The following is a 19,613-nucleotide window of genomic DNA, read 5'->3' on the forward strand; positions in this document are numbered from 1 at the left end:
TAAAAAAGTAATGTTTATAATTGAGACAAATTAGTCTGGTTTCGTAGACAAATTCCTAATTTAGTAGAAAGACCTCAGACAGATGTTGTTCTTCTGTCTGTCAGGAAGCAGAATCACTGTCATGCCACCTACATGTTCACGCTGCTGGTTTTCCCCTCCGCTTGTCCGAACATGAGCCTAAATTAACTCCACACACCATCAGCATGAGAGCGCAGAACTCAGCAGCACAAACAGCAGCACAAACAGCAGCGCGTTCACATGTTGGAGCTTTTTCATGAGCATGTATGTATGTGTGCGTCTGGCAGCACAACACCAACCACAGGAAGAGTGGGAGAAGAGAAGAGAGGTGGACCGAGGAGCGGTTAACCTCATGACATCACAAACTCCGCTCTGATTGGCTGCTCCTGCGAGGTTCAGGGGTTTAAAAGCCAACCAGGAGCCTCGGTTCCAGCAGTAGCACGAGAAAAGACCAGGAGGTAAAGTAAAGGCTGAGCTCACCTGCTGATATTCTTCTGTTGACTGCAACCAAGGTCAGATTCATTTTCATCATTATTTTTCTCAAAAGATGCTTTTACTTATTGTGTGGAAAATAACTAAACTTACTAAGAAAGCTGAACTGGTGGAAATGTGAGGTTTGTTTAAAGTGCAGATATTAAAATGTAGTTTTCTTTCAGGGTTAAATGAAGAACAATTCAATCTATTCTCAGCTTTACTTTTACTTCTTTTAGATATTAGAATAGGAAACAATTTCAGATTTCAAGTTAAAAACTTTGACAACTTCAAACCAAAACGATGTCATAACAAGAATGTTTTTTTGTTTTTGTCTTAAAGATTTGGTCTTGTAACCAACTTTAAAAATTATATTAAAAATTTTAATGAACTGCAAACCAGTAAATGTAAAACAAATAAAATCAATCAGTTTTCTCTGAGTGTGAAGGAAACTTTATCTAGAATAAATTAATACTCAAAAAGATTTGTAATTATTCCCAGATATATTGCAACTCAGATTTACATTACCAAGCAATTAAAACCATAACATCTAATTTTGCACATTATCATCAATGCTTTATTTCCAAATAACATTTCAGATGTTTAGAACCAACATTAAAGGAGCTATTTAATATTTTTAGTTTTGATTGATTAACCTTTTTTTTACAGTTTTAGGAAATTAACTGGCATCACATTCATGTTAAGATGAACAGAAGTTGTCTTTGATATCATTAAAAGATTGTTTGATACAAGAGTTTGGGAAAATATTTTCTAAATTTTTATTGTATTATATTTTCTAAATTATCCAGTTTTTTATTGAACTTATTCTATAAAGTAAAAATACTTCTTAAGTTTTATCTTTCCAATTTTTCTTTGAAGGTTTTATTTTAACTATATAATAAATCAAAAGATGAATCAAAAAAAGGACAAAAAAATTGTTTAGCTGGTAACTTTAAAGTTAGCATCGTTTTTTCTTTTAGGTTTTATTTTAGCTCAATAATCTTCATAGTTAAACATATGATAGAAATCACAACTAAAATATGTTTCCCTCAACTTCTCCTTTTAACATGAAGCTATTTCCAGCCATTAGCATTGAAATGTGTCTGTTAGCTTCCAAGATAAGAATGTTTTCTAACAGAGGTTTTATGACAGGACTTTTTATGTCATAACTAGATAAACAGCTTAGGAATCACCACTAAAAGTTAAATATGTTTTCTGCAACTTGTTTTTTAACTAATTAGCATCAAAAACATCTTTGTCACTTGCTAATTTCCAAGACAGAAATGTTTTCAGACCTTATCGGTTTAATTACAGCTCAATTTTCTTCATAGCTTAGACATCATTAACAAAATATAAAGTATGTTTCACTCAACTTCTCCTTTAAAGTTAACTCATAGCCGTTAGCGTTAGCATTGAAAAGTATTTTACCTGCTAGCTTCCAGGTTTGAAATTTTTTTTTATTTTTTTCTAGGTTGTGTTACAGCACAACTAGCTTCATAACTATCTAACTTAGAAAATTTTATGTTGATTTTTTCCATTTCATTCACAGCTATGCTAAACTATGCTAATCAGCTAGCTTTAACATCAGCTAGCTGATTAGCAGAAGACCTTCCAAATTTGGCTGGTTTTGTTTTTAATAATCATTGTATCACATTTTTCTCATCTAACACAAAATATAAACTTGTTTTTGTTACTAAAATGTTAAAGATGGACCAGAAATGAACTTTGTCCTCAGAACAACAATTAGCTTCCTGTCACCCACAGAAAATAACAAGACTTCATTTTCAATCAATTCAACTCCAAACGTCCTCATCCTCAAGGTCATGCACTGGGGACAAAGATAGACATTTAAAAATACCTACGCATGTAGTCCAATGGGCGTCTATGGAGCTCCGGCTGCACTGCGGCTTTCCAGTTATAACCCAGTAAATACACACTACATGAGGAGTCCATCATTAAAACATAGAAGCAGGCATTCAGACTGATCCTCCCACAAGGAAACTAGTTGGAGTGATTGAATGTCAAAGTCTTTAGCCGGAGTCCAACAGATTGACCACTCGCTCTGGGTCAGATGTAACGACGACCTTTGGCTAAAAATTGATTTATTCTCTATTCTTTATCCTTAAACCTACTGCATGTTTATTGTTAAGAGATTGAGTTAAAGAAAACAGTTCAGAGTTTGACTAGTTCTCAGTGTTTTGACCCCTGTAATCTGCTTTACAACTGGACTATTTCCAGACATTCTTGTTTCTGATTTTCTCCATCTTTAGGGTCTGAGTCAGCCAAAAAAAATCTCGTGTCTCATAGTTTATGAAACCACGCTCCAGAGCGATGTGATTTTCTGGCTCTGATGACAGAGAAAATGCTCAACTGTTTTAATTCAGGGACTCATAACTTCTCCTTTTAGTCTCTAATTAAGACTTTAATGACTTCCTGTGACATACCAGGACTAGTTAACGGTCATGTGACCCGGCAGCCTCCAATTTTAGGAAGGATTCTCCAGTGAGCCGATGTTAAGTTTGACATCTCATTGTGTTTCCTGTGAAGTTATGGCTGTCAGACGTGTATTTTGGTGTCATGGTTATGTTTTATAGTTTTATTTTGTTTGACTTCAACCTGTTCTGGTTCCCAGTTCTGGCACGATGAAGGTGGCCATTGTTTTCGTCCTGCTCTTCGCCACAGTTCTCTGCCGACCGGTGAGTTTTATTCAGTTTACAGGAATTAAATTCATGAAGTACTTTTGTGATTACATTCAGTTGATATTTATTTTTCTTATATAGGCGAGAAAACTCTCTAACAGCGAAAGCTCTGACAGCTCTGAGGAGGTGGTGAGTATCCAGAGAGAGTTATGCAGAAATTAGTTTGTGATTTATGCATAAAATAATAATTATGTCTGTGATGTGAACAGGTGAGAAGACCAGCGCGACCGGCCATCAGAAAACAGCAACTGGCTCTTCCTAAGTCACGATCGGCTCCAGTTAAGGTAAAATCTGTTTTAAATCCAGGGATTGCATTAAGATAAAACTGTAATATAAAGTATTTCTGTCAGTTAAGGAACATTTATTTGCCTTTTTTTAATTTCAAAGCAGCTGACATTTCTTTAAAAGTTGTCTTAAACAAAAGTTTTCTTATTGTTTTGAGAGAACTGGTTTATTTATGCACTAAACGTTTGAATATTGAAAGATGTCTGTAACTAAATGTATAATCAGTAATGTGTTGACACTTAATAGTCAACTGGTTTTCTGGTTGTTCCATTTTGTGCATATTTGCTTCCATTCCTTCCTTCCTATTGTTGTTTTGCACATTGAAATCCTGCTTGGGTTTGGTAATCTGCCTAATTTCAGCATCATGTCCAGCTTAACAGTGTTTGGCTCCAGTTATATTCTTTTTTTCCAAAAACTATTAGAGATAAACAAAGGAAATTAATGAAATTTTCTGCTCTGTCTGCGCAGAATGTTGTAGCTCCAGCTAAGTCTGCATCAGATGAGAGTGAAGATGCTTCAGATGAAACTGAGGTGAGAATCTGGGGATCAGAAGGGAAGTGAGTCTCAAACTTTCCATCAGATCTTTCAGTTTTGCATGTTTTCGGTTCGTACAGGAGGCGGCGGCTGGGCTTCCAGTACAGGTCAAATCTGGTGTTGCAGGTTCACCTGCAGATACCAGTTCAGTCACCAGTGAGGATAGCGATGACAGCGATGATGACCATGACGACGACAAAGATGAGAGTGTGAGTAAAATGCTATATTTGTTTCTTCTCCGTAATCCTTGCCAGTGACGTTTGAAATCGTCCTCTGGCTCAGAGGTCATTTTAACATTTCCATATTTACAATCACAGGACACAGATGAGGAGGACTCAGACTCACAGTCTGGAGAGTCGTCCACTCCTGTACCCGTCACCGTCACCCCAACACCCGGCGTCGTCGAGTCGGAGACGACTCAAGAACCCATCGAGCCGACTGTTGTCACCGACCCCGACGCTGGCCGCGGGGACAGTTTGACAGGACTCACTGAGGACTACAAGACCACCGTCTTTGTGGATAAGAAATCCTACCAGAAGGGTCCCGACCCATACAAATCCTACGAGATTGTTGGCAAGAAGGTGGCCTATGACATGACTAAAGGCAACGAGGTGGAGAAGTACCCAAAGGTTTATAAGGTACAGGCTAGTCTTCCTTTTGAGGAATTGATATCAATGGTTTCTCATTTGATATGTTGTTTTTTGAGACCTTTTAGTTTTCCTTAGATTTTCAGACTGGTTCTGATTGAATGATTTCTGACTTTCAGGCTTTCCAGATCCACTCTGACATTGTGGAAGAAGACACCAGCACCCCAGAGGTGGAGACCCAGGGCCTGGACGCCTCTTCTGGACTCTCTCAGGACCAGGACGTCAAAGTCCGGCAGGCCGCCGTTCCCGCTGAGGACGACAGCGCCAGCAGCGGGGCATCCACCACCAACGACAGCGAAAGCAGCAGCACTCCAGAGGAAGAGGAGGAAGAGGAAGGCGCCAGCTCCCCTAGTGACAGCGCCAGCGCCGAATCCGAGGACGCCCAGAGCAGCGAGGAGGCCACCGCCACGCCCGGCGCCGCCGACAGCGACTCGGACGAAGACGACAGCGTGGAAGGCGACTCGGACGAGGACGGGGCGGGACCTAACCCCACCGACATGCCGGTAGTCGTCACCGCCAAGTAAGGCGTCCAGGAAGCGGGGTGGACGGTGGCGTGATCGTCACAAAAAGAGCTGCATCCTGGAGAACAGACGTCCCCTCTCCTCTCCTGAGGCCACTAAAACTGCAGGGTCAAACAGGGAAAACCACAGCTTCTTTACTAGTAGCTCTAATCTTCTTCAGCATGGTTTATCTGATTATTTCTGAACGTCTGGATGAAAACACAAACGTTCCTGCTGTGGGTTTATTTAAACAAGGCAATACCTCCTGCTTTCTGTGGTGTGTAGGTTAAAACACAGAGGATGTTCACAATGACGACGCTACAGGAAGTCTTCTGCCCCCATTCACCCTCTAACTGCAAGTCAAAACTGCTAAATTAAATCCTCTTGTTTATTCCAACAAACAAGGGAATCCACATTTATTAACTGCTATTTGCAAACTGATTTCTGTGCTTTAGAATTAGAGGCAAACAAAACATTTTTTTAAACAATTACTTGTAATATTTTGAGTGTAATTGGAAATTTGCAGCCAGTGTGGCTAATGCTTCATTGCTAACTGGTACAGATGTTTTCTGGTGCACACAAAATAATGCAGACGGATCAAATTGCATTGCAATGCAGACTTCAGTCAGGAAATAAAAGAGTATTCATACATGCAACACAGTCTTGTTCATTTGCACAGATCCTACCTGCTTTATGTGTTTTCGGTGTTGTTTACTGTAATGTATCATATTGTACCATTTCTAAAGTGATAATAAAATTCTTTTTCATATAAACTTTTGTTTTTGTCTGTATGTTGACATTTTGATTTAATTTGCATAAGGGGGGGACAGAAAATTAAAACATTTAATAAAGATTTGACTGTTATTTTAAATTATTTGTTTTCGGTTCAAATTAAAACACTGCATCAGCAAAAATAGCTTGTAATTTATTTCAAAATAATAGTATGTAATTTCATCTGAAGTGTTCATTATAAACAAGAAAATAAATTTTTGTTGCTCTTTAAGCAGCATCAACTACTGAACAAAGATCCCACATAGTAAACTTATTTTAACCACAACTCTTATTTTGTGTAAAGAAATTAGCCAAAAAGAACACATTGAAGCTCTTTCAAAAATATTATGGTTCTATCATCTACAATTTATTAAAACTCCATTCTTTTCAAAGTAGCTCAATTCTGTTAAATCTAAAATTAGCCGTTCATTAGCGTGCTAAAATTATTTTACTGATGCTGCTGATTTTATTGTAATTAAGGGGAAAATAAAATATGAACATATTGTGACCTTTTTAGTCGCTAAAATACACACAAAGCTCCATAGAAACAAACATTTTCTTAATAAAAATGATGCTAGTTGATCGGGTCATGCTAGCACATGTTAGCTAGGCTGCTCACTGTATCGCGATATGCTAAAAAGAACGCTTCTAATCAAAAACTATCCAAAAATTATACAAATAAAATGTAAAATGGGATTATAAAAGTTTGTATTATCGCATTATTTTTGCCTCTTTTGCTTGTTTTATGTTTTTATTTTGTTGTTTATATTTTAGCGAGCTAACGGAGATTAGCTAAAAGTAGCATGTTAAACTCAAATATGCTTGCAGACTTTTAAAAAAATTCCAAATTTACACAAATTTGTTCTTTTTTGTTATTTTATAGCTGTGTTAGCTTATTGTTTTTTATTTTATGATGCTAAATGATTGGGTTTTATGTGAAAATGTGTTCCTCGTAAAATTTTACTTCTTAGGCTATAAGAGTTGAGAGCAATTTAGAGATCAAATTAAAAGCAGAGTCGTGTTTTTTGGACTGTGGGAGGAAAACGAGGTGCTGAGAGAAATCTGTGTATCGTTCATTATTTTGTTCTTATGAAGCATAACAGGATATAACTGCGTCAAAGCATATTTTTAAACATCAAAATAATTCTTCTCTGGTCTGTTCTGAACTGTTTTCTTTCATATAAACTGTGCTATGATGTAATATATAAAATGAGTTATAAAATATTTATTGTTCTAACAAGGAATATTTCTAGAAAGATATAAAAAAAACTGGAGTATGAGAAACCAAAAGAAAACCTAAAAAACACAGACAGCTCAGACATGTTTGTGTGGCAGCAAAGAATCCTGTACTGTATAATTTTAATCCCTATTATTGTCATAAATTTGTCAAAATCATGTCATTTTAAAACTTATAATATGCTGCCACAGGACAGAATGAAACAGCGGCCTTTGTCTTGACTTTATCTCCTGGTCTTTTTATGTTCTTTTCTTCTCTTCAACATATCGCAGACACATAAAAACGTCAAACTGATTACAGGCTTCATTTTTCTGGATGCCTTCAGTCTGCGACCGTAAAGCCCCTGAGGAGGAGAGACGAGACAGACAAAAATGTCTCAAGAAACATGGAGATCAAGAGCAGAAGATCTACGAGCGAGCTCAAATCAAGAAAGAAAACGTATTTTATTCAAGTTGTTTTGGTTCATGAGCAAACAGGAACATGGAAGAAACATGACTGAGTCATAAACACAACAGTCAGTGACGGGAAGTTTACTGGTGATTCAGTAAATTCCTGAGGTCGTGTAAAAACTGTCCAAGAACAATTTTATTAATCTTAACTGAACCTGTTGGCACAGATATCAAGTGCACAATAAAATACTGTTATATAACAAACACAGACATGATTTTAACTTTCTGTGAAAATTTACAACTACATGTTCAAAAGGTTTTCAAGTTGAATTATTTTTTATAAGTGTGTAAAATGTTAAGATGTGGGAAAAAGTTATTAATAATTTTTTTAAATGTGTGTTTATTTACTGGAATTTAGGATTATAATTTTTTTTTTCCCCCAAATACATACCAAATCATTTTTGTATAATTTCCAGTTGAATCAAAAGCTTTCTTCCAGGAAACAGGCTGCAATGCCTTCTGTTCCCCTCTAGATGGCAGTAAATCACTGAAGATTCTTCAGAAGAGCCTTGAATTCACAACTCATAACCAACAGAGAAATTACTAAACGTCTGTTTGGGTCTCATATACTGATATTTTTTAACTAAACACGTGAAGAGAGACGAAAATTAGAGTGACGGCAATGAGGCCTTCCAACCTGGAGACCTGGAGTTGATCACCAAATATATAATAATACCAGAGAAGAAGAGTTATCTTGGTGTAATTTACATGGGATGTTCAATTAATTGTTTAAAAAAGAGGTTTCTTTATATTTTTCTGTCAGAAACAATTTATTTACATTTGTGTTTATTTTAGACAACAAAAGTAAACATCCTAATGAAGAGCTAGAAGTTCATGAAACTGTTTTGCATTTGTTGCTTTTAACTAACTAAAGCTAGTTAGTAATATAATCCAGTAAAAATTATATACCAGCTGTTTCAGTTTAAATTTAAAGTCACAAATTAAGCACAAATAGTTCATTTTAGAATCAGTATTAAGAGTAACAAACATTACATTAAATATATTAATCATTGTTTCAGTTGTATTTAACTGAATGCAGGTTAAAATGGTTCTGGTTCTGAGTCCAAACTCTGAGCTACAGCCGTGACTTAATCTGGATCCTGTTGGGACAAGATCTAGAAATGTTTCTCTGACTTTATGTGACTTTGAATGTTCAGGTGAGAATCCATCAGATTTTATGCTTCTAATGCAACAGAACAAAAACCTTTTAATGAGAAAACATTTTCCAGACTTCACTTCCATCTGGTGAAGTCTGAACTAAATAACTGAGACAATTAAACCCCCACAGGACATGTTGTTGTTTGTTTCTATTATGTAACAAATGCCTGCTGGTTAGAGGTTTACGTGCCAAAGCAACATTATCATCAGCCAAAGTTTCTCTGCAGAATATTCTGTTCAAAGATATGATTGATGTTATTAAGTGAACCCATCAGTGGATGTTCATGCTGGGACTTGAGCATCATGGTTCCTCTGAGTAATGAGCTTCATAAAAACTAATTTTACGTAACTAGACATGGAGTAACATCATAGTTTCACTGCAGATTCAACGGCCAAATACTCTGGACTTTGGTCCAAAATGGAGACCATTGGCCTGTGAAGTGACAACCACAAACTTCACGTTATTTTATTGGGATATTTTGTGGTACCAACTGTGAAGTGGAAAGAAAATAAATAATAGTTTTTAAATCCCCCTTTAAGCCGGTATTAAACCTCCTGCCTGCCTGTGGTGGACTCACTTCCGCTAATCCGCTAATAGAGCATTAGCTAATCTGCTCTTGTACTATTTTTCAGTTAGCACTTTAGCCCTTTTGCTAACTTTTTTTTTTTTTTTTTATTAATTCCAAATCTCTAATTTATTTGTCCATTTTATAATTGTTTAGTTGGACAAAGTTCGATATTTTTGTTAAATTGTTAAGAATTCCTCAAGTAATTTGAAGCTTATGTTCATACTCTTATTTTGAAAGGGGTGAAAACTGTTTAAGCAGCAGTTCCTGTTTCCTGTCCTCACATTATCTATCTATATATGTAAATATACATTTAAACTATAAAGTAAATTAAATTGGTGTTTGATGGTTGTTGTCTTTCAAGAGAAATTATGATCTGAATGGAAGTTAGCATTTAGCATTACCTTCTGCAGAAGGCCATGTTGGTGTAGTGTTAGCTTCCATTAAATACTGTGTTGGAGTCGGATGTTAGCATTAGATTCTCCTAGCTACCATGCTAAAGTAGCACATTAGCATTAGCTTCCACCAAATTCTATTGGTATTTAGCAGACGTGTAGCACTAAAAACTGTGAAGCAGTTTAGCATTACGTTTGGCTAAATACCATGTTGTGTAGCCCTTTAGCATTAGTGTAACCAGTGTTTATGACCAGTGCTGTAGGGTTAGCAGAGCTAACTTTGTAGTTCGTGGTGCTCACATCTGCTAGTTGCCTTAAAAAAATTCATCTATTTCCCTTCTGGAGTGGGAAACGTCCTGGTGAGCAGCTGACCCAGTAAAACCAGTCACTGGAACTGGTGGATTTGGGCTAACTGGATCCTGATCTTCACCAGTTTGTCCTGTGAAATTCCTCGATGTTATATTTGATTTGATTTTACTGATTTGTCTATATTTAAGTAAAAATTTAGTGGGAGTGGATGTTATTTTTTTAATTTACAATTATAATTCATATGTAGGATATAAGATCTGGTATCCGTTCTGAGTAAATAAAGATGCTGCCATTGTTCTGGTCGTCCATGTTGTGTGTGATCTGTATAAAATGTAAGTTTATAACCCATAATCAACACTGCGGCAGGAACTGTACGTGTTAAAAACCTCGACACACCCGACAGCGTCTGTAATAAACATCCAGCTGCGGTTTACCACAAAACTTTGGGTTTTAGTCACATTTATATGTTTATGCATTAATCACAACTCAGCAAATCTTTAACAGAAACCTTTATTCACTTCCAACAGGGTTAAAAATTGCAATCCGACAAAGATTGACATGCAAACACAGATTTGTTTTTTGGTTTACATAAAAGTAATTAATAAAACAATTTTTAAAAAGTTGCTTGACGAAGAAACTTCGCAAGTCTAAAGGACACAACATTAAAAAGAGGATCAGTTACACATGTAAACATTATACATGTGTGTAAAAAATTATTTTATTCCACATAAAGAACATATTCAGTGTGACAGGAAAGGTTGGAACATAAAATATTAATCATTTTCAATAACTTGCATTATTTTATTGGGAGAAATCACATTTTACCTACTAAAATAAACTTTAAACAGACAGATTTGTTGTTGGTTTTCATGCAAAACCTAAAACGTTGTTCTGTAGGTTTGCCTTAATAAAAGCAATTTTACTAATTTTCTGTGTGAAGAAAGAAAGAAAAATAGAACACAATTTACTAAAAATTAGGATTTAAGTCACTTTATTTAGCAAGGTTTATTGAATTAATAAAACAGATTTGGGTAAAAGTCGAAATGCAAAAGGTGGGGTTATTTAACCACAAATATTGGTGTCTTAGCCAATATTTTCTGTTTTCTGGAAGTCAGAGATTTACGGCCATACTAAGAAAAAAAAAGAATATTTAAGTATGAGAACAAAATTATAAAATTACGAGAATGAAGTCATAATATTTCAAAAATAAAGTCAAAATAATACAAATAAATTTAAAATAAAATTACTTTATTCTCCTAAAACTACAACTTTAGGAGGCTTTATTTCTTTATTTTCTGTCTTTTTTTTCTTATTGTGGTCCCAATACTCTGTCATAGTCCGAATATTTTATTTTGTCCTAAATAAAAATAAAATTCAAACTTGTATTAATCTTGAACAAAAATCAGGGGCCCCACGCATTCATTGCAGGGGCCACAAATGGCCCCCGCTCCACACTTTGAACTCCCCTGACCTTTATAAACACAACGGACTTTCAGATATCTCCCCTCATTTCCGTAGCTCTTAGTGACGTCGGTACCACGTCCGCGGTGGTGACGTCAGCGGTCACGCCCGTCCCCGGTTCTGGCGTCGTCTCCTGGACCATGATCACCGGCCCGGCCGTGTTGGCCGTGACCGGCTCCGGCGTGCTGCCGTCTCCCGAGGTGAACGTCAGAGGATCCGTGGTCACGACCAGCAGGGGCGGGACGGTGGCGGCGTCCGTCACAACTCCCTCCTCCTCCTCTTCCTCCTCTTCCTCCTCCTCCTCTTCCTCGGAGGACTCCTCGGAGGATTCCTCGGACCCTTCGGAAAGCTCCGCCAGGTATCGCTGCGGCTGGTTCTTGTCGGGGATGTCGGCGTCGTGTCGGTGGCGGATCTGCGAAACGAAGCAGCAATAAACGGTTTATTCCTCAGATTTCTGACTTTATGCTTTTTAAACAAACCAGACGATATTTAGAGGGAAAGAAAGTCGATTTTAATTGAAGTCTTTTGAAGTGTTTCTAAAATTGGGGCCTGCGGACCCTTCGGGGGCCAGCAGGTGGCGCCAAAAGGGCCTCAGAAACCTGGAGGGAAAGTAAGAAAAAAAAAGCAAAACTAAAAATATTGCATCTAATTTATTTTTATCAGATACTTTTAATTATTTTAAATCATTATTTCAATCATTATTAGAAAATATGAGTTGAAATCACTTATTAAAATGTTATTTGCCACGATCATCTTTCTAATTAATCAAAGTAATTGGACTAAAATCAAACCTCTAAAGCAGCATTTATGCTAAACAAATGTAATAAAAGACATTCTAAAATCATTTTTTCTTTACATATTTTGTAGAATTATCTGTTTGTTTTCAAAGGAAGTTCCCATCTAGAAGTTAATGCTGTTTTGGGGAGTCAAAGCATGGAAAACCTTGGGCACCCCTGGTCTAGTCAAAGCCCATATGAAATGTTACAGAGGGGGAAAAAATAAGCAAAGCAACATTAGACAGAAGAGTTGGTAAAAAAAAAAATCCTCCAAAATAACATAAAATGCTGCTTTTTCAAACTAATCTTTGATTAATTAGGCAACAAAACTGAGGAACATATAGTGTTTAAATGGAGAGATAAATAAATAGAGATAGAATAAAAAACACACCCATAACTCAACCCAGTGCATAAAATATGAAGAAAATGATTCAGATTGTGGATTAAATCTGATTCTCAGTAATAATTAATAAAAAATAAATGAATAAATGATAGAAGTTGCTGGGTTTTTGTGTTCTTACTGGTTTAGCGTCCATCGTCGCCGTGAGGAGAACAACGAGGAGCAGAGCAACGTTCAGCAGCCCCATCTCTGATTGTTTCTCTAAGAAACATAAAAAATAAACAAAAATCACATTTAATCTGAAGAGATGAGAAAATACACTGCAAAAACATCAAATCCTACCAAGTGTTTTAGTCCAGTTTACAGTTTATAATGTATCAGAACATTTGAAATAAGACAAAACTTACAAGTAATATTTCTGCAAAATATTGGAGCTTAACTAAACTATTCCTTGATAAAAAGTAAAAACAGATTGTTTAATTTTTAACATGAAATATGTCATGTTAAAAGTAAAACAAACTGTCCTGCTTTCCTTAAGTAGTTTTGTTCCATTAAAGTGTGTTTTACGCTAAAAACTCCAAAATACTTGGTCAAATTTTGCAGTAAAATCTGATAACTTTCTCTAAACTTTGACAAAACTCCACAAATTTAAACAAAGCCTATTATTCTAGTTATCAAAGTAAATCAAAAGTCAGGCAGTTCCTCACCTGTTGAGTTAAATCCTGAGCCTGAATCAGACGGATTCAGAGTTTCGGTGCAGAAATGCCTCTGAGCTTCCTGCAGGCTGCTTCCTTTATCTGGGCCGGGCTCAGCAGGGGGTGGGGGTTCTGGTCGGGTCGGACCGTGATGGGCTGGCGGCGGTTGTGTAAGATCGGTCTTCTCTGGGCTGAGGTGCAGAGGAGGAGCAGAGTGGGAGGTTTACCACAAGGTCCAGAATAACCAGCAGACTCTTTGTGTTCAGACTTTTTCTGTGAAATCAAATCTACAAGAAATGCTGATGAACACGTTACGTCTTAAATTAAGACACAGCATTAAATCATGTTGGATTTATCCAAATGTTTTAAAATCTACATAAAATTTTAGATTTGTCTTTTTGAGACATTCACCAAACTTAACCAAGAACAAAGAAAAATTAAACAGGAAATGGAATATTTAAACTTTCTGAGTAAATTAAAGGTGACATATTGCGTTTCCTTGAACGTGTTAGGATAAGTCCATGGCCTATACAAAACATATTCATTACATTCTCTCTCTTTTTTTTGCACAAAATCATTCTTAGATAATGAGATTTTAGCTGTTTTATGGCGTCTTGTCACTTTAAATCCAAAATGGCTGCAAACAGATTCACAATCATACAACCACACATGTTTGAAAAGCAGATGTGGAGCCTCCTGCACAACCAACAAGAATGCACTAAGTCAGGGGTGTCAAACTCCAGTCCTCAAGGGCCGGTGCCCTGCAACTTTTAGATGTGTCTCTGTTGCACCACACCTGAACAGAATAATTAGGTCATTAAGGCTCTGGATAACTGATCTACACAAGGAGGAGGTAATGAAGCCATTTCATTCCAGTGTTTGTACCTGTGGCACATCTAAAAACTGCAGGACAGCGGCCCTCGAGGACTGGAGTTTGACACCTGTGCACTAAGTGGTTTGTGGGTCAATAATAAATCACTTGTCTCTTCCAGCAGTAATTGTATTGCACATACAACGGTAAAACCAACTGACCAAATGTGTTGGAGCTCTGGTGGGGTTGCTAAGTGACGGGTTGTTGTTTGCTGAGGTTGCTAGGTTAGGAGCAATGTGCTGATGTGTGACGTTATATTTGAAAGTTTGTTTTAAAAAAGCATTTAAAAACTATTTTTTTAAGTGCTTGGGTTGTTTTTAGAAACAGTAGAAACTTAATTTTAAGTATAAATTTGTGCAAAATGTTAATTCCGATTGTTGTAAGAGGAAAATTGGGTCAAAATCGGCATAATTATCTTGCAGTGTGACCTAGGTATTAAATAAACATGATGCAAACAAAAACATTAATTTCAACTGAACCTGACAAGCGGACCAGACTCGGTTCTGTTTATTTTTCTCACTTTTTGAGTTTAGCTAGCCTCGCCTTCAGGGAAGGAGTCGACAGGACTTCTGTTTATATCATTTATCAATATCTAAAGGTATATCTATTCATGATCTAACAGATATTCAGATACCTTTTTTAACATAATTCAAGGTTGCGTTGCATGAAATGTTATTTTGGCTAAAACTAAAACACCTACAAGAACTTTTTATGAAGTTAAAATGAATCGACTGCGTCCCAAACTTATCTGAATTTTTATATGATGACAGTGAAGTGATGTGACATTGTAGCCGTTAGCAGAAGCCGTTTTCTGGAGTTTTGTGCAGTCGGTGGAATGTAACATTTGAGACGGAGTGAAGCCACACTTTGATCCGACGTGTGACACCACCGTGTTACTTCACCATTTTGAATGTTTCCCCACTTCTCTTCCTCTCTGCTGCTGCTTGACAAATTCCAGCGCAGACCTCATCGTGAATCATGAACGAGTCGGAGGACGGTTTCATTTCAGGGCCCAAACCAGCAGGAAGAATGCAGAACCATTTTTAAAACCGACAGTAAACACAGCAGCCAGCGTGAACATGTACCACAAACACTGATTCCTACACACATATAGATACATTAAATAAAATTAACAACCCTCAGCAAAATAGATATTATTTTCTTAAAACAAAATCCTTTAGCTTGCTGAAATTTGAATGTTTTGACCATAGTGTGTGTCTGTATTTTTCTTCTTTCTTCCCTTTTTTGTGTGTTTTTACACAATAGCTAATGCTATCTATGCTAAGCTAACTAGCATTCCTTCAAAAAGCAGCGGGTCTTTTTAGCATTATGTAAACTCACCGGCTAGCTAGTTGGATAAATATGTTTCTGAATATTTTGCCTCCAATAAAAACACCTAAATTGGACTTTTTAATCCAGATAATTATCACGATGCTAACACACAGAACTGAAACACAATAACTCATTTCTGATCCGGAGACAGCAGCACTATTTCAACAAAGTATTTTAAAATGTTTTGATGAAACTACAGAAGCGTATATGCATGAAGAAATCAAACTTCCTCCTTGCATAAACGTTGCGTGCAGACGATTTGGATGGGACATATAGTAAACCAACTTCCTGATAATCCGGCCCTCGGTTGCACAGCGGGACTCTGAATAAACCGAGTCAGAATAACAAACGACGAGAAGCTGCTGCAGCCGCATTACTAAGAATCCACTGGTGGGAAAATCCCAGTTCAGTCCAGAGATGAACATCGTCACCGTGTCTGTGGTCATGTTCAGGAAACACTCAAATTATATTTAGGCAAGTAAACAGTGACTTGGAATGTGGCTAAAATTAAACATTTGTGCATGAGTAAAGTATTAAGGCCAATTCAGATAAAAAATAAGAAATAATCTGGTTAATCAGGAGGAAATTTATACCAAAAAACTCTGATGTTTTTACATTAATTATACATATTTACAATGAAAGGTTTAGCTGTTCTTTAATTTTGAAAATTTTTAAATTACCAATAATTTCTATTCTTATTTTCTATCCATTTCTGTCATCTTCTTCGTCTTTTCCACCAGTAAAAACATCCGATTGTGGATCGTGTGACTTTAGTTTTGAGACAAAAGTGTTTCCATTTCAGTTTCAACATTTAGCATTCAAGTTCCACTCCTTTCTCGTTACTTTAATATTCATGAGAACTGATCATAATGTTCTTTAAACAGAATTTTTGAGAAAAGTATTTTATATGCTGGGCTGCACAGTGGCGCAGTTGGTAGAGCTGTTGCCTTGCAGCAAGAAGGTCCTGGGTTCGATTCCCGGCCCGGGGTCTTTCTGCATGGAGTTTGCATGTTCTCCCTGTGCATGCTGGGTTCACTCCGGGTTCTCCTGCTTCCTCCCACAGTCCAAAAAGATGACTGTTGGGTTAATTGGTCTCTAAATTTGTTTCAGCTCCATTAAAGCCTCAGATTTTGGCTCCATTTCAGTTGTGGCAGAAACCATGAGAGGAGTTTGGAGTCTGATCTGTGCAGGAACCTGGTGGCTGCAAGGTTGGTTCTTTTCAAGTTTATGGTGACAATATTTGACTGGCCAATACATCGGTGGGTTATGATTGGTGTTTCAGTGGTCTGGATCTAAAGGATGTGGTTCCTCTGGACGTCATAGAAACAAACTTCTCGTAACAAACTTCTGCTTTTTCTGTGCCAATCTCTCAGAATGAAGGCGGTCATGGTGAGAAACAGCGTGGGTACCATAAGACTGAATGAATCACTGGGTGATCAATGTTTTCCAAAGGTTGCCAATGGTACTAATATAGAAATTATATTTTGCAGTGAGTTTCACAAATGAAATTCCTCTGAGGACTGCTGCTTTGCTCCAGTCACTGGATTCAGGTTGAAGGACACAAAAACAAAGTATGTACTTCCAGAGGCCATGAAGGACAAAACTGTAGGAGACCAACGACATGGAAAGGAGCTTCACTGTTCGCCTCAGTCAACTTTGCATTCTGGTGTCATAATATTGTGCAACTCTGGGTTTCTGATGCACTTATGACTGAGCTGCAGTTATGGGGTAAAATCACTTCATTGAGTGGATTGTCCATACTGATTGAAGTCATCCTGGTACTAGTTTCTCCTTTGCCTCACTCCATAGCCGGATGTCACCATTGTACAGTAATTCCTTGAAATCAAATTAAATCCCAAGTTCAAACCATGTAAAGTTTTGGACTTGAAACGCCGTGCGAGCGTAAGAACAGGTGGGGAGGTAAGCGGTGTTTTCCGGCCAAAATGGGAGAAGAGCTAGGGACACCGTGGAGCTCAAATAACGGATTTCGGTAAAGTTGTCCCACTTTCTTTACTACTTTGCTTTCATCATAAAAATAGATTCATGTCCCTTTATGATTATTTTTAAAGCTAGATGGATAATCACTTTATTCACCCTGAAGGGAAGCAATATCCAATTTATTACCGGGGGATTTCTATCGGATGCTAATGTTAGCATATCAGTTCGAAATCAGTTCTATGAAAATGTGAACTAATATATTGAAAACCATCATTTACTTGGTGATCTATAAGCTAAAAAGCAAACTGAATTTTGTCTGATATTTAGCTTTTTTAATTAACTGAAAAAATAGACTCTACTATTAGAATCTATTTTATCTTTCACAAATAATTATGAAAGCTTTTATTTGTTCTAAACATTTACCAGTTATTTTTATGGTAATGTTTGTCAAGATCCAGTTTTAAAACCAGCATTATATAAGAGCTTGTTTTAAGTATTAATACCTTAATATTGATGAAAAAAGTTCTAGTTTCATTGGCAGATTATTTCACCTAAAATATGGGAAAAATATCTTGTTAAAGTGAACTAATCTGCCAATGAAACTAGAACTTTTTCATAAATATGAAGACATTTCTGATTTAACACAACCTCAGATTTCTAGCTGAAAAGTTATTTGTAGGTTAATTTAGTCTTATTTTAAGTGTATTAAAATGTTTGTGCTACAAACTCGACCAAAACTACTTGGTAAGATTTTGTGGTTTTGCACAAAATATTGCAACATTTGTCAAATCTGCTGTTTTATGTTTTTAAACAAATGTACCTGCTGAACTCTTCTGTTGGGACTCGCAGGTTTAAAAAAATAAAAAAACATGCAATGTGGTTTATGGAGGAATGTTTTCATTAATTTTAATTTTACTCTAGTTACTTTAACTATGATAAACGGTTTCTCCAAACGAGGAGCAGGTTTCAGGTGTAAAGACTCAGAAACATCAGCACCTTCAGCAGAAATCATTTTCCGTGAAAGATAAAATCTTTGTGGGATACTGGAAGCTGCCTTGGAATGAGAAAGAAACCCACTGCGGATGATTTACTGAGTAAAACATGAACGTTCATGATTTAAAACCACAAACTGCTGCAGAAACGTTTGGCTCCAGATTTTATCTAATCCCACCAGCATTACAGTGATTAAAAGTTTTGGAAAATATCAGGATATTTTAATTGATCTGCTACGTTCAGCTGCCTGATTGAACTTGTTATCGTCACAGAAACCAATCAATTCTCATCTCTCTTCTCTCTCATTTCTGCCAAATTTAAAAAATCATATTTTTATTATACCTGTAAAATTATCTATTAACATTTTTATCTGAATAAAACACTTATAAATGCTTATATAAATTTCCAATGCAATGGAATATCATTAAGTGTGCTTACTGCATATATATTTAATACATCACATACTTTCACTATGTTAATTTATTTATAAATGTCCCAATTTCACACTAAATATATTGCTAAATGTTTATTTTTCTAGCTAAATAGTTTGTAGATAAATATTCAGATTGGAGGTGAATGTTTAGCTTTCTCCTGTATGTATATTTTCTTTATTAAATCAATAGTGTTGGGTCGTTTTTATGAGGAAAAAGGTAATTTATGTTTTTACTGTGACACAACTTGCACAGATTTAAATATCACTAAGCAAAATTAATAAGAAGAATGATTTTAACTTTTATTTAGCACAAATGAAAACAAATGTTATTTTAACTGCCGTAAACACATTCAAGTAAAAGTTAAATTTAATTTCATTTGGCTGGAATGTTTGGTGTTTACTGCCATCTAGTGGTGACACAAAGTACTACTCCACTTTCAGTTTGATCAGAACTGCTCCAAATTGGTATTTTTAAAGCATCTCTTTGCTTTTTTCCTACACGTATAAATGTTTATTATGTGATAATGTGATAAAGAAAACTAATCAGCCGAACTGGACCGGAACTGGACCCGATGATAGACGAACTCAGGACGGGTAATGATACCTTATCTATTCCTGCTTGATGCAAATGTTTTTATAAAACCTAGTGAAGTCAGCCGCAGAGTTTCAGATGGACAGAAAGTGAAACTTTTTAGGTTCTTTGTCTTGAAATGAAACTTTGGTTCAGACAACAGT

General features: G+C 36.4%; 2 protein-coding genes across 2 annotated transcripts; one reads left to right on the forward strand and one right to left on the reverse strand.

Annotated features, from left to right (window-relative positions):
* The first annotated feature begins 452 nt into the window (after positions 1-452).
* spp1 (secreted phosphoprotein 1) lies at positions 453-5,927 on the forward strand. Its single transcript, XM_044144369.1, has 8 exons — positions 453-530; positions 3,122-3,185; positions 3,270-3,317; positions 3,398-3,472; positions 3,942-4,004; positions 4,088-4,216; positions 4,325-4,645; positions 4,774-5,927. Exons 2-8 carry the CDS (start codon positions 3,132-3,134, stop codon positions 5,176-5,178), a joined length of 1,095 nt encoding a protein of 364 aa, XP_044000304.1. The 5' UTR covers positions 453-530; positions 3,122-3,131; the 3' UTR covers positions 5,179-5,927.
* Positions 5,928-10,533: 4,606 nt separating this feature from the next.
* Positions 10,534-15,195, reverse strand: LOC122847037 (splicing factor, arginine/serine-rich 19-like). The gene is made up of 4 exons (XM_044144390.1): positions 15,085-15,195; positions 13,324-13,502; positions 12,798-12,877; positions 10,534-11,912 (listed from the first exon to the last, which is right to left on the reverse strand). The coding sequence occupies exons 1-4, from the start codon at positions 15,150-15,152 to the stop codon at positions 11,532-11,534; spliced, it is 708 nt and encodes a 235-aa protein (XP_044000325.1). The 5' UTR covers positions 15,153-15,195; the 3' UTR covers positions 10,534-11,531.
* Positions 15,196-19,613: the final 4,418 nt, after the last annotated feature.

This window comes from Gambusia affinis, linkage group LG17, assembly GCF_019740435.1.
Source record: "Gambusia affinis linkage group LG17, SWU_Gaff_1.0, whole genome shotgun sequence".
Taxonomy (NCBI): Eukaryota; Metazoa; Chordata; class Actinopteri; order Cyprinodontiformes; family Poeciliidae; genus Gambusia; species Gambusia affinis.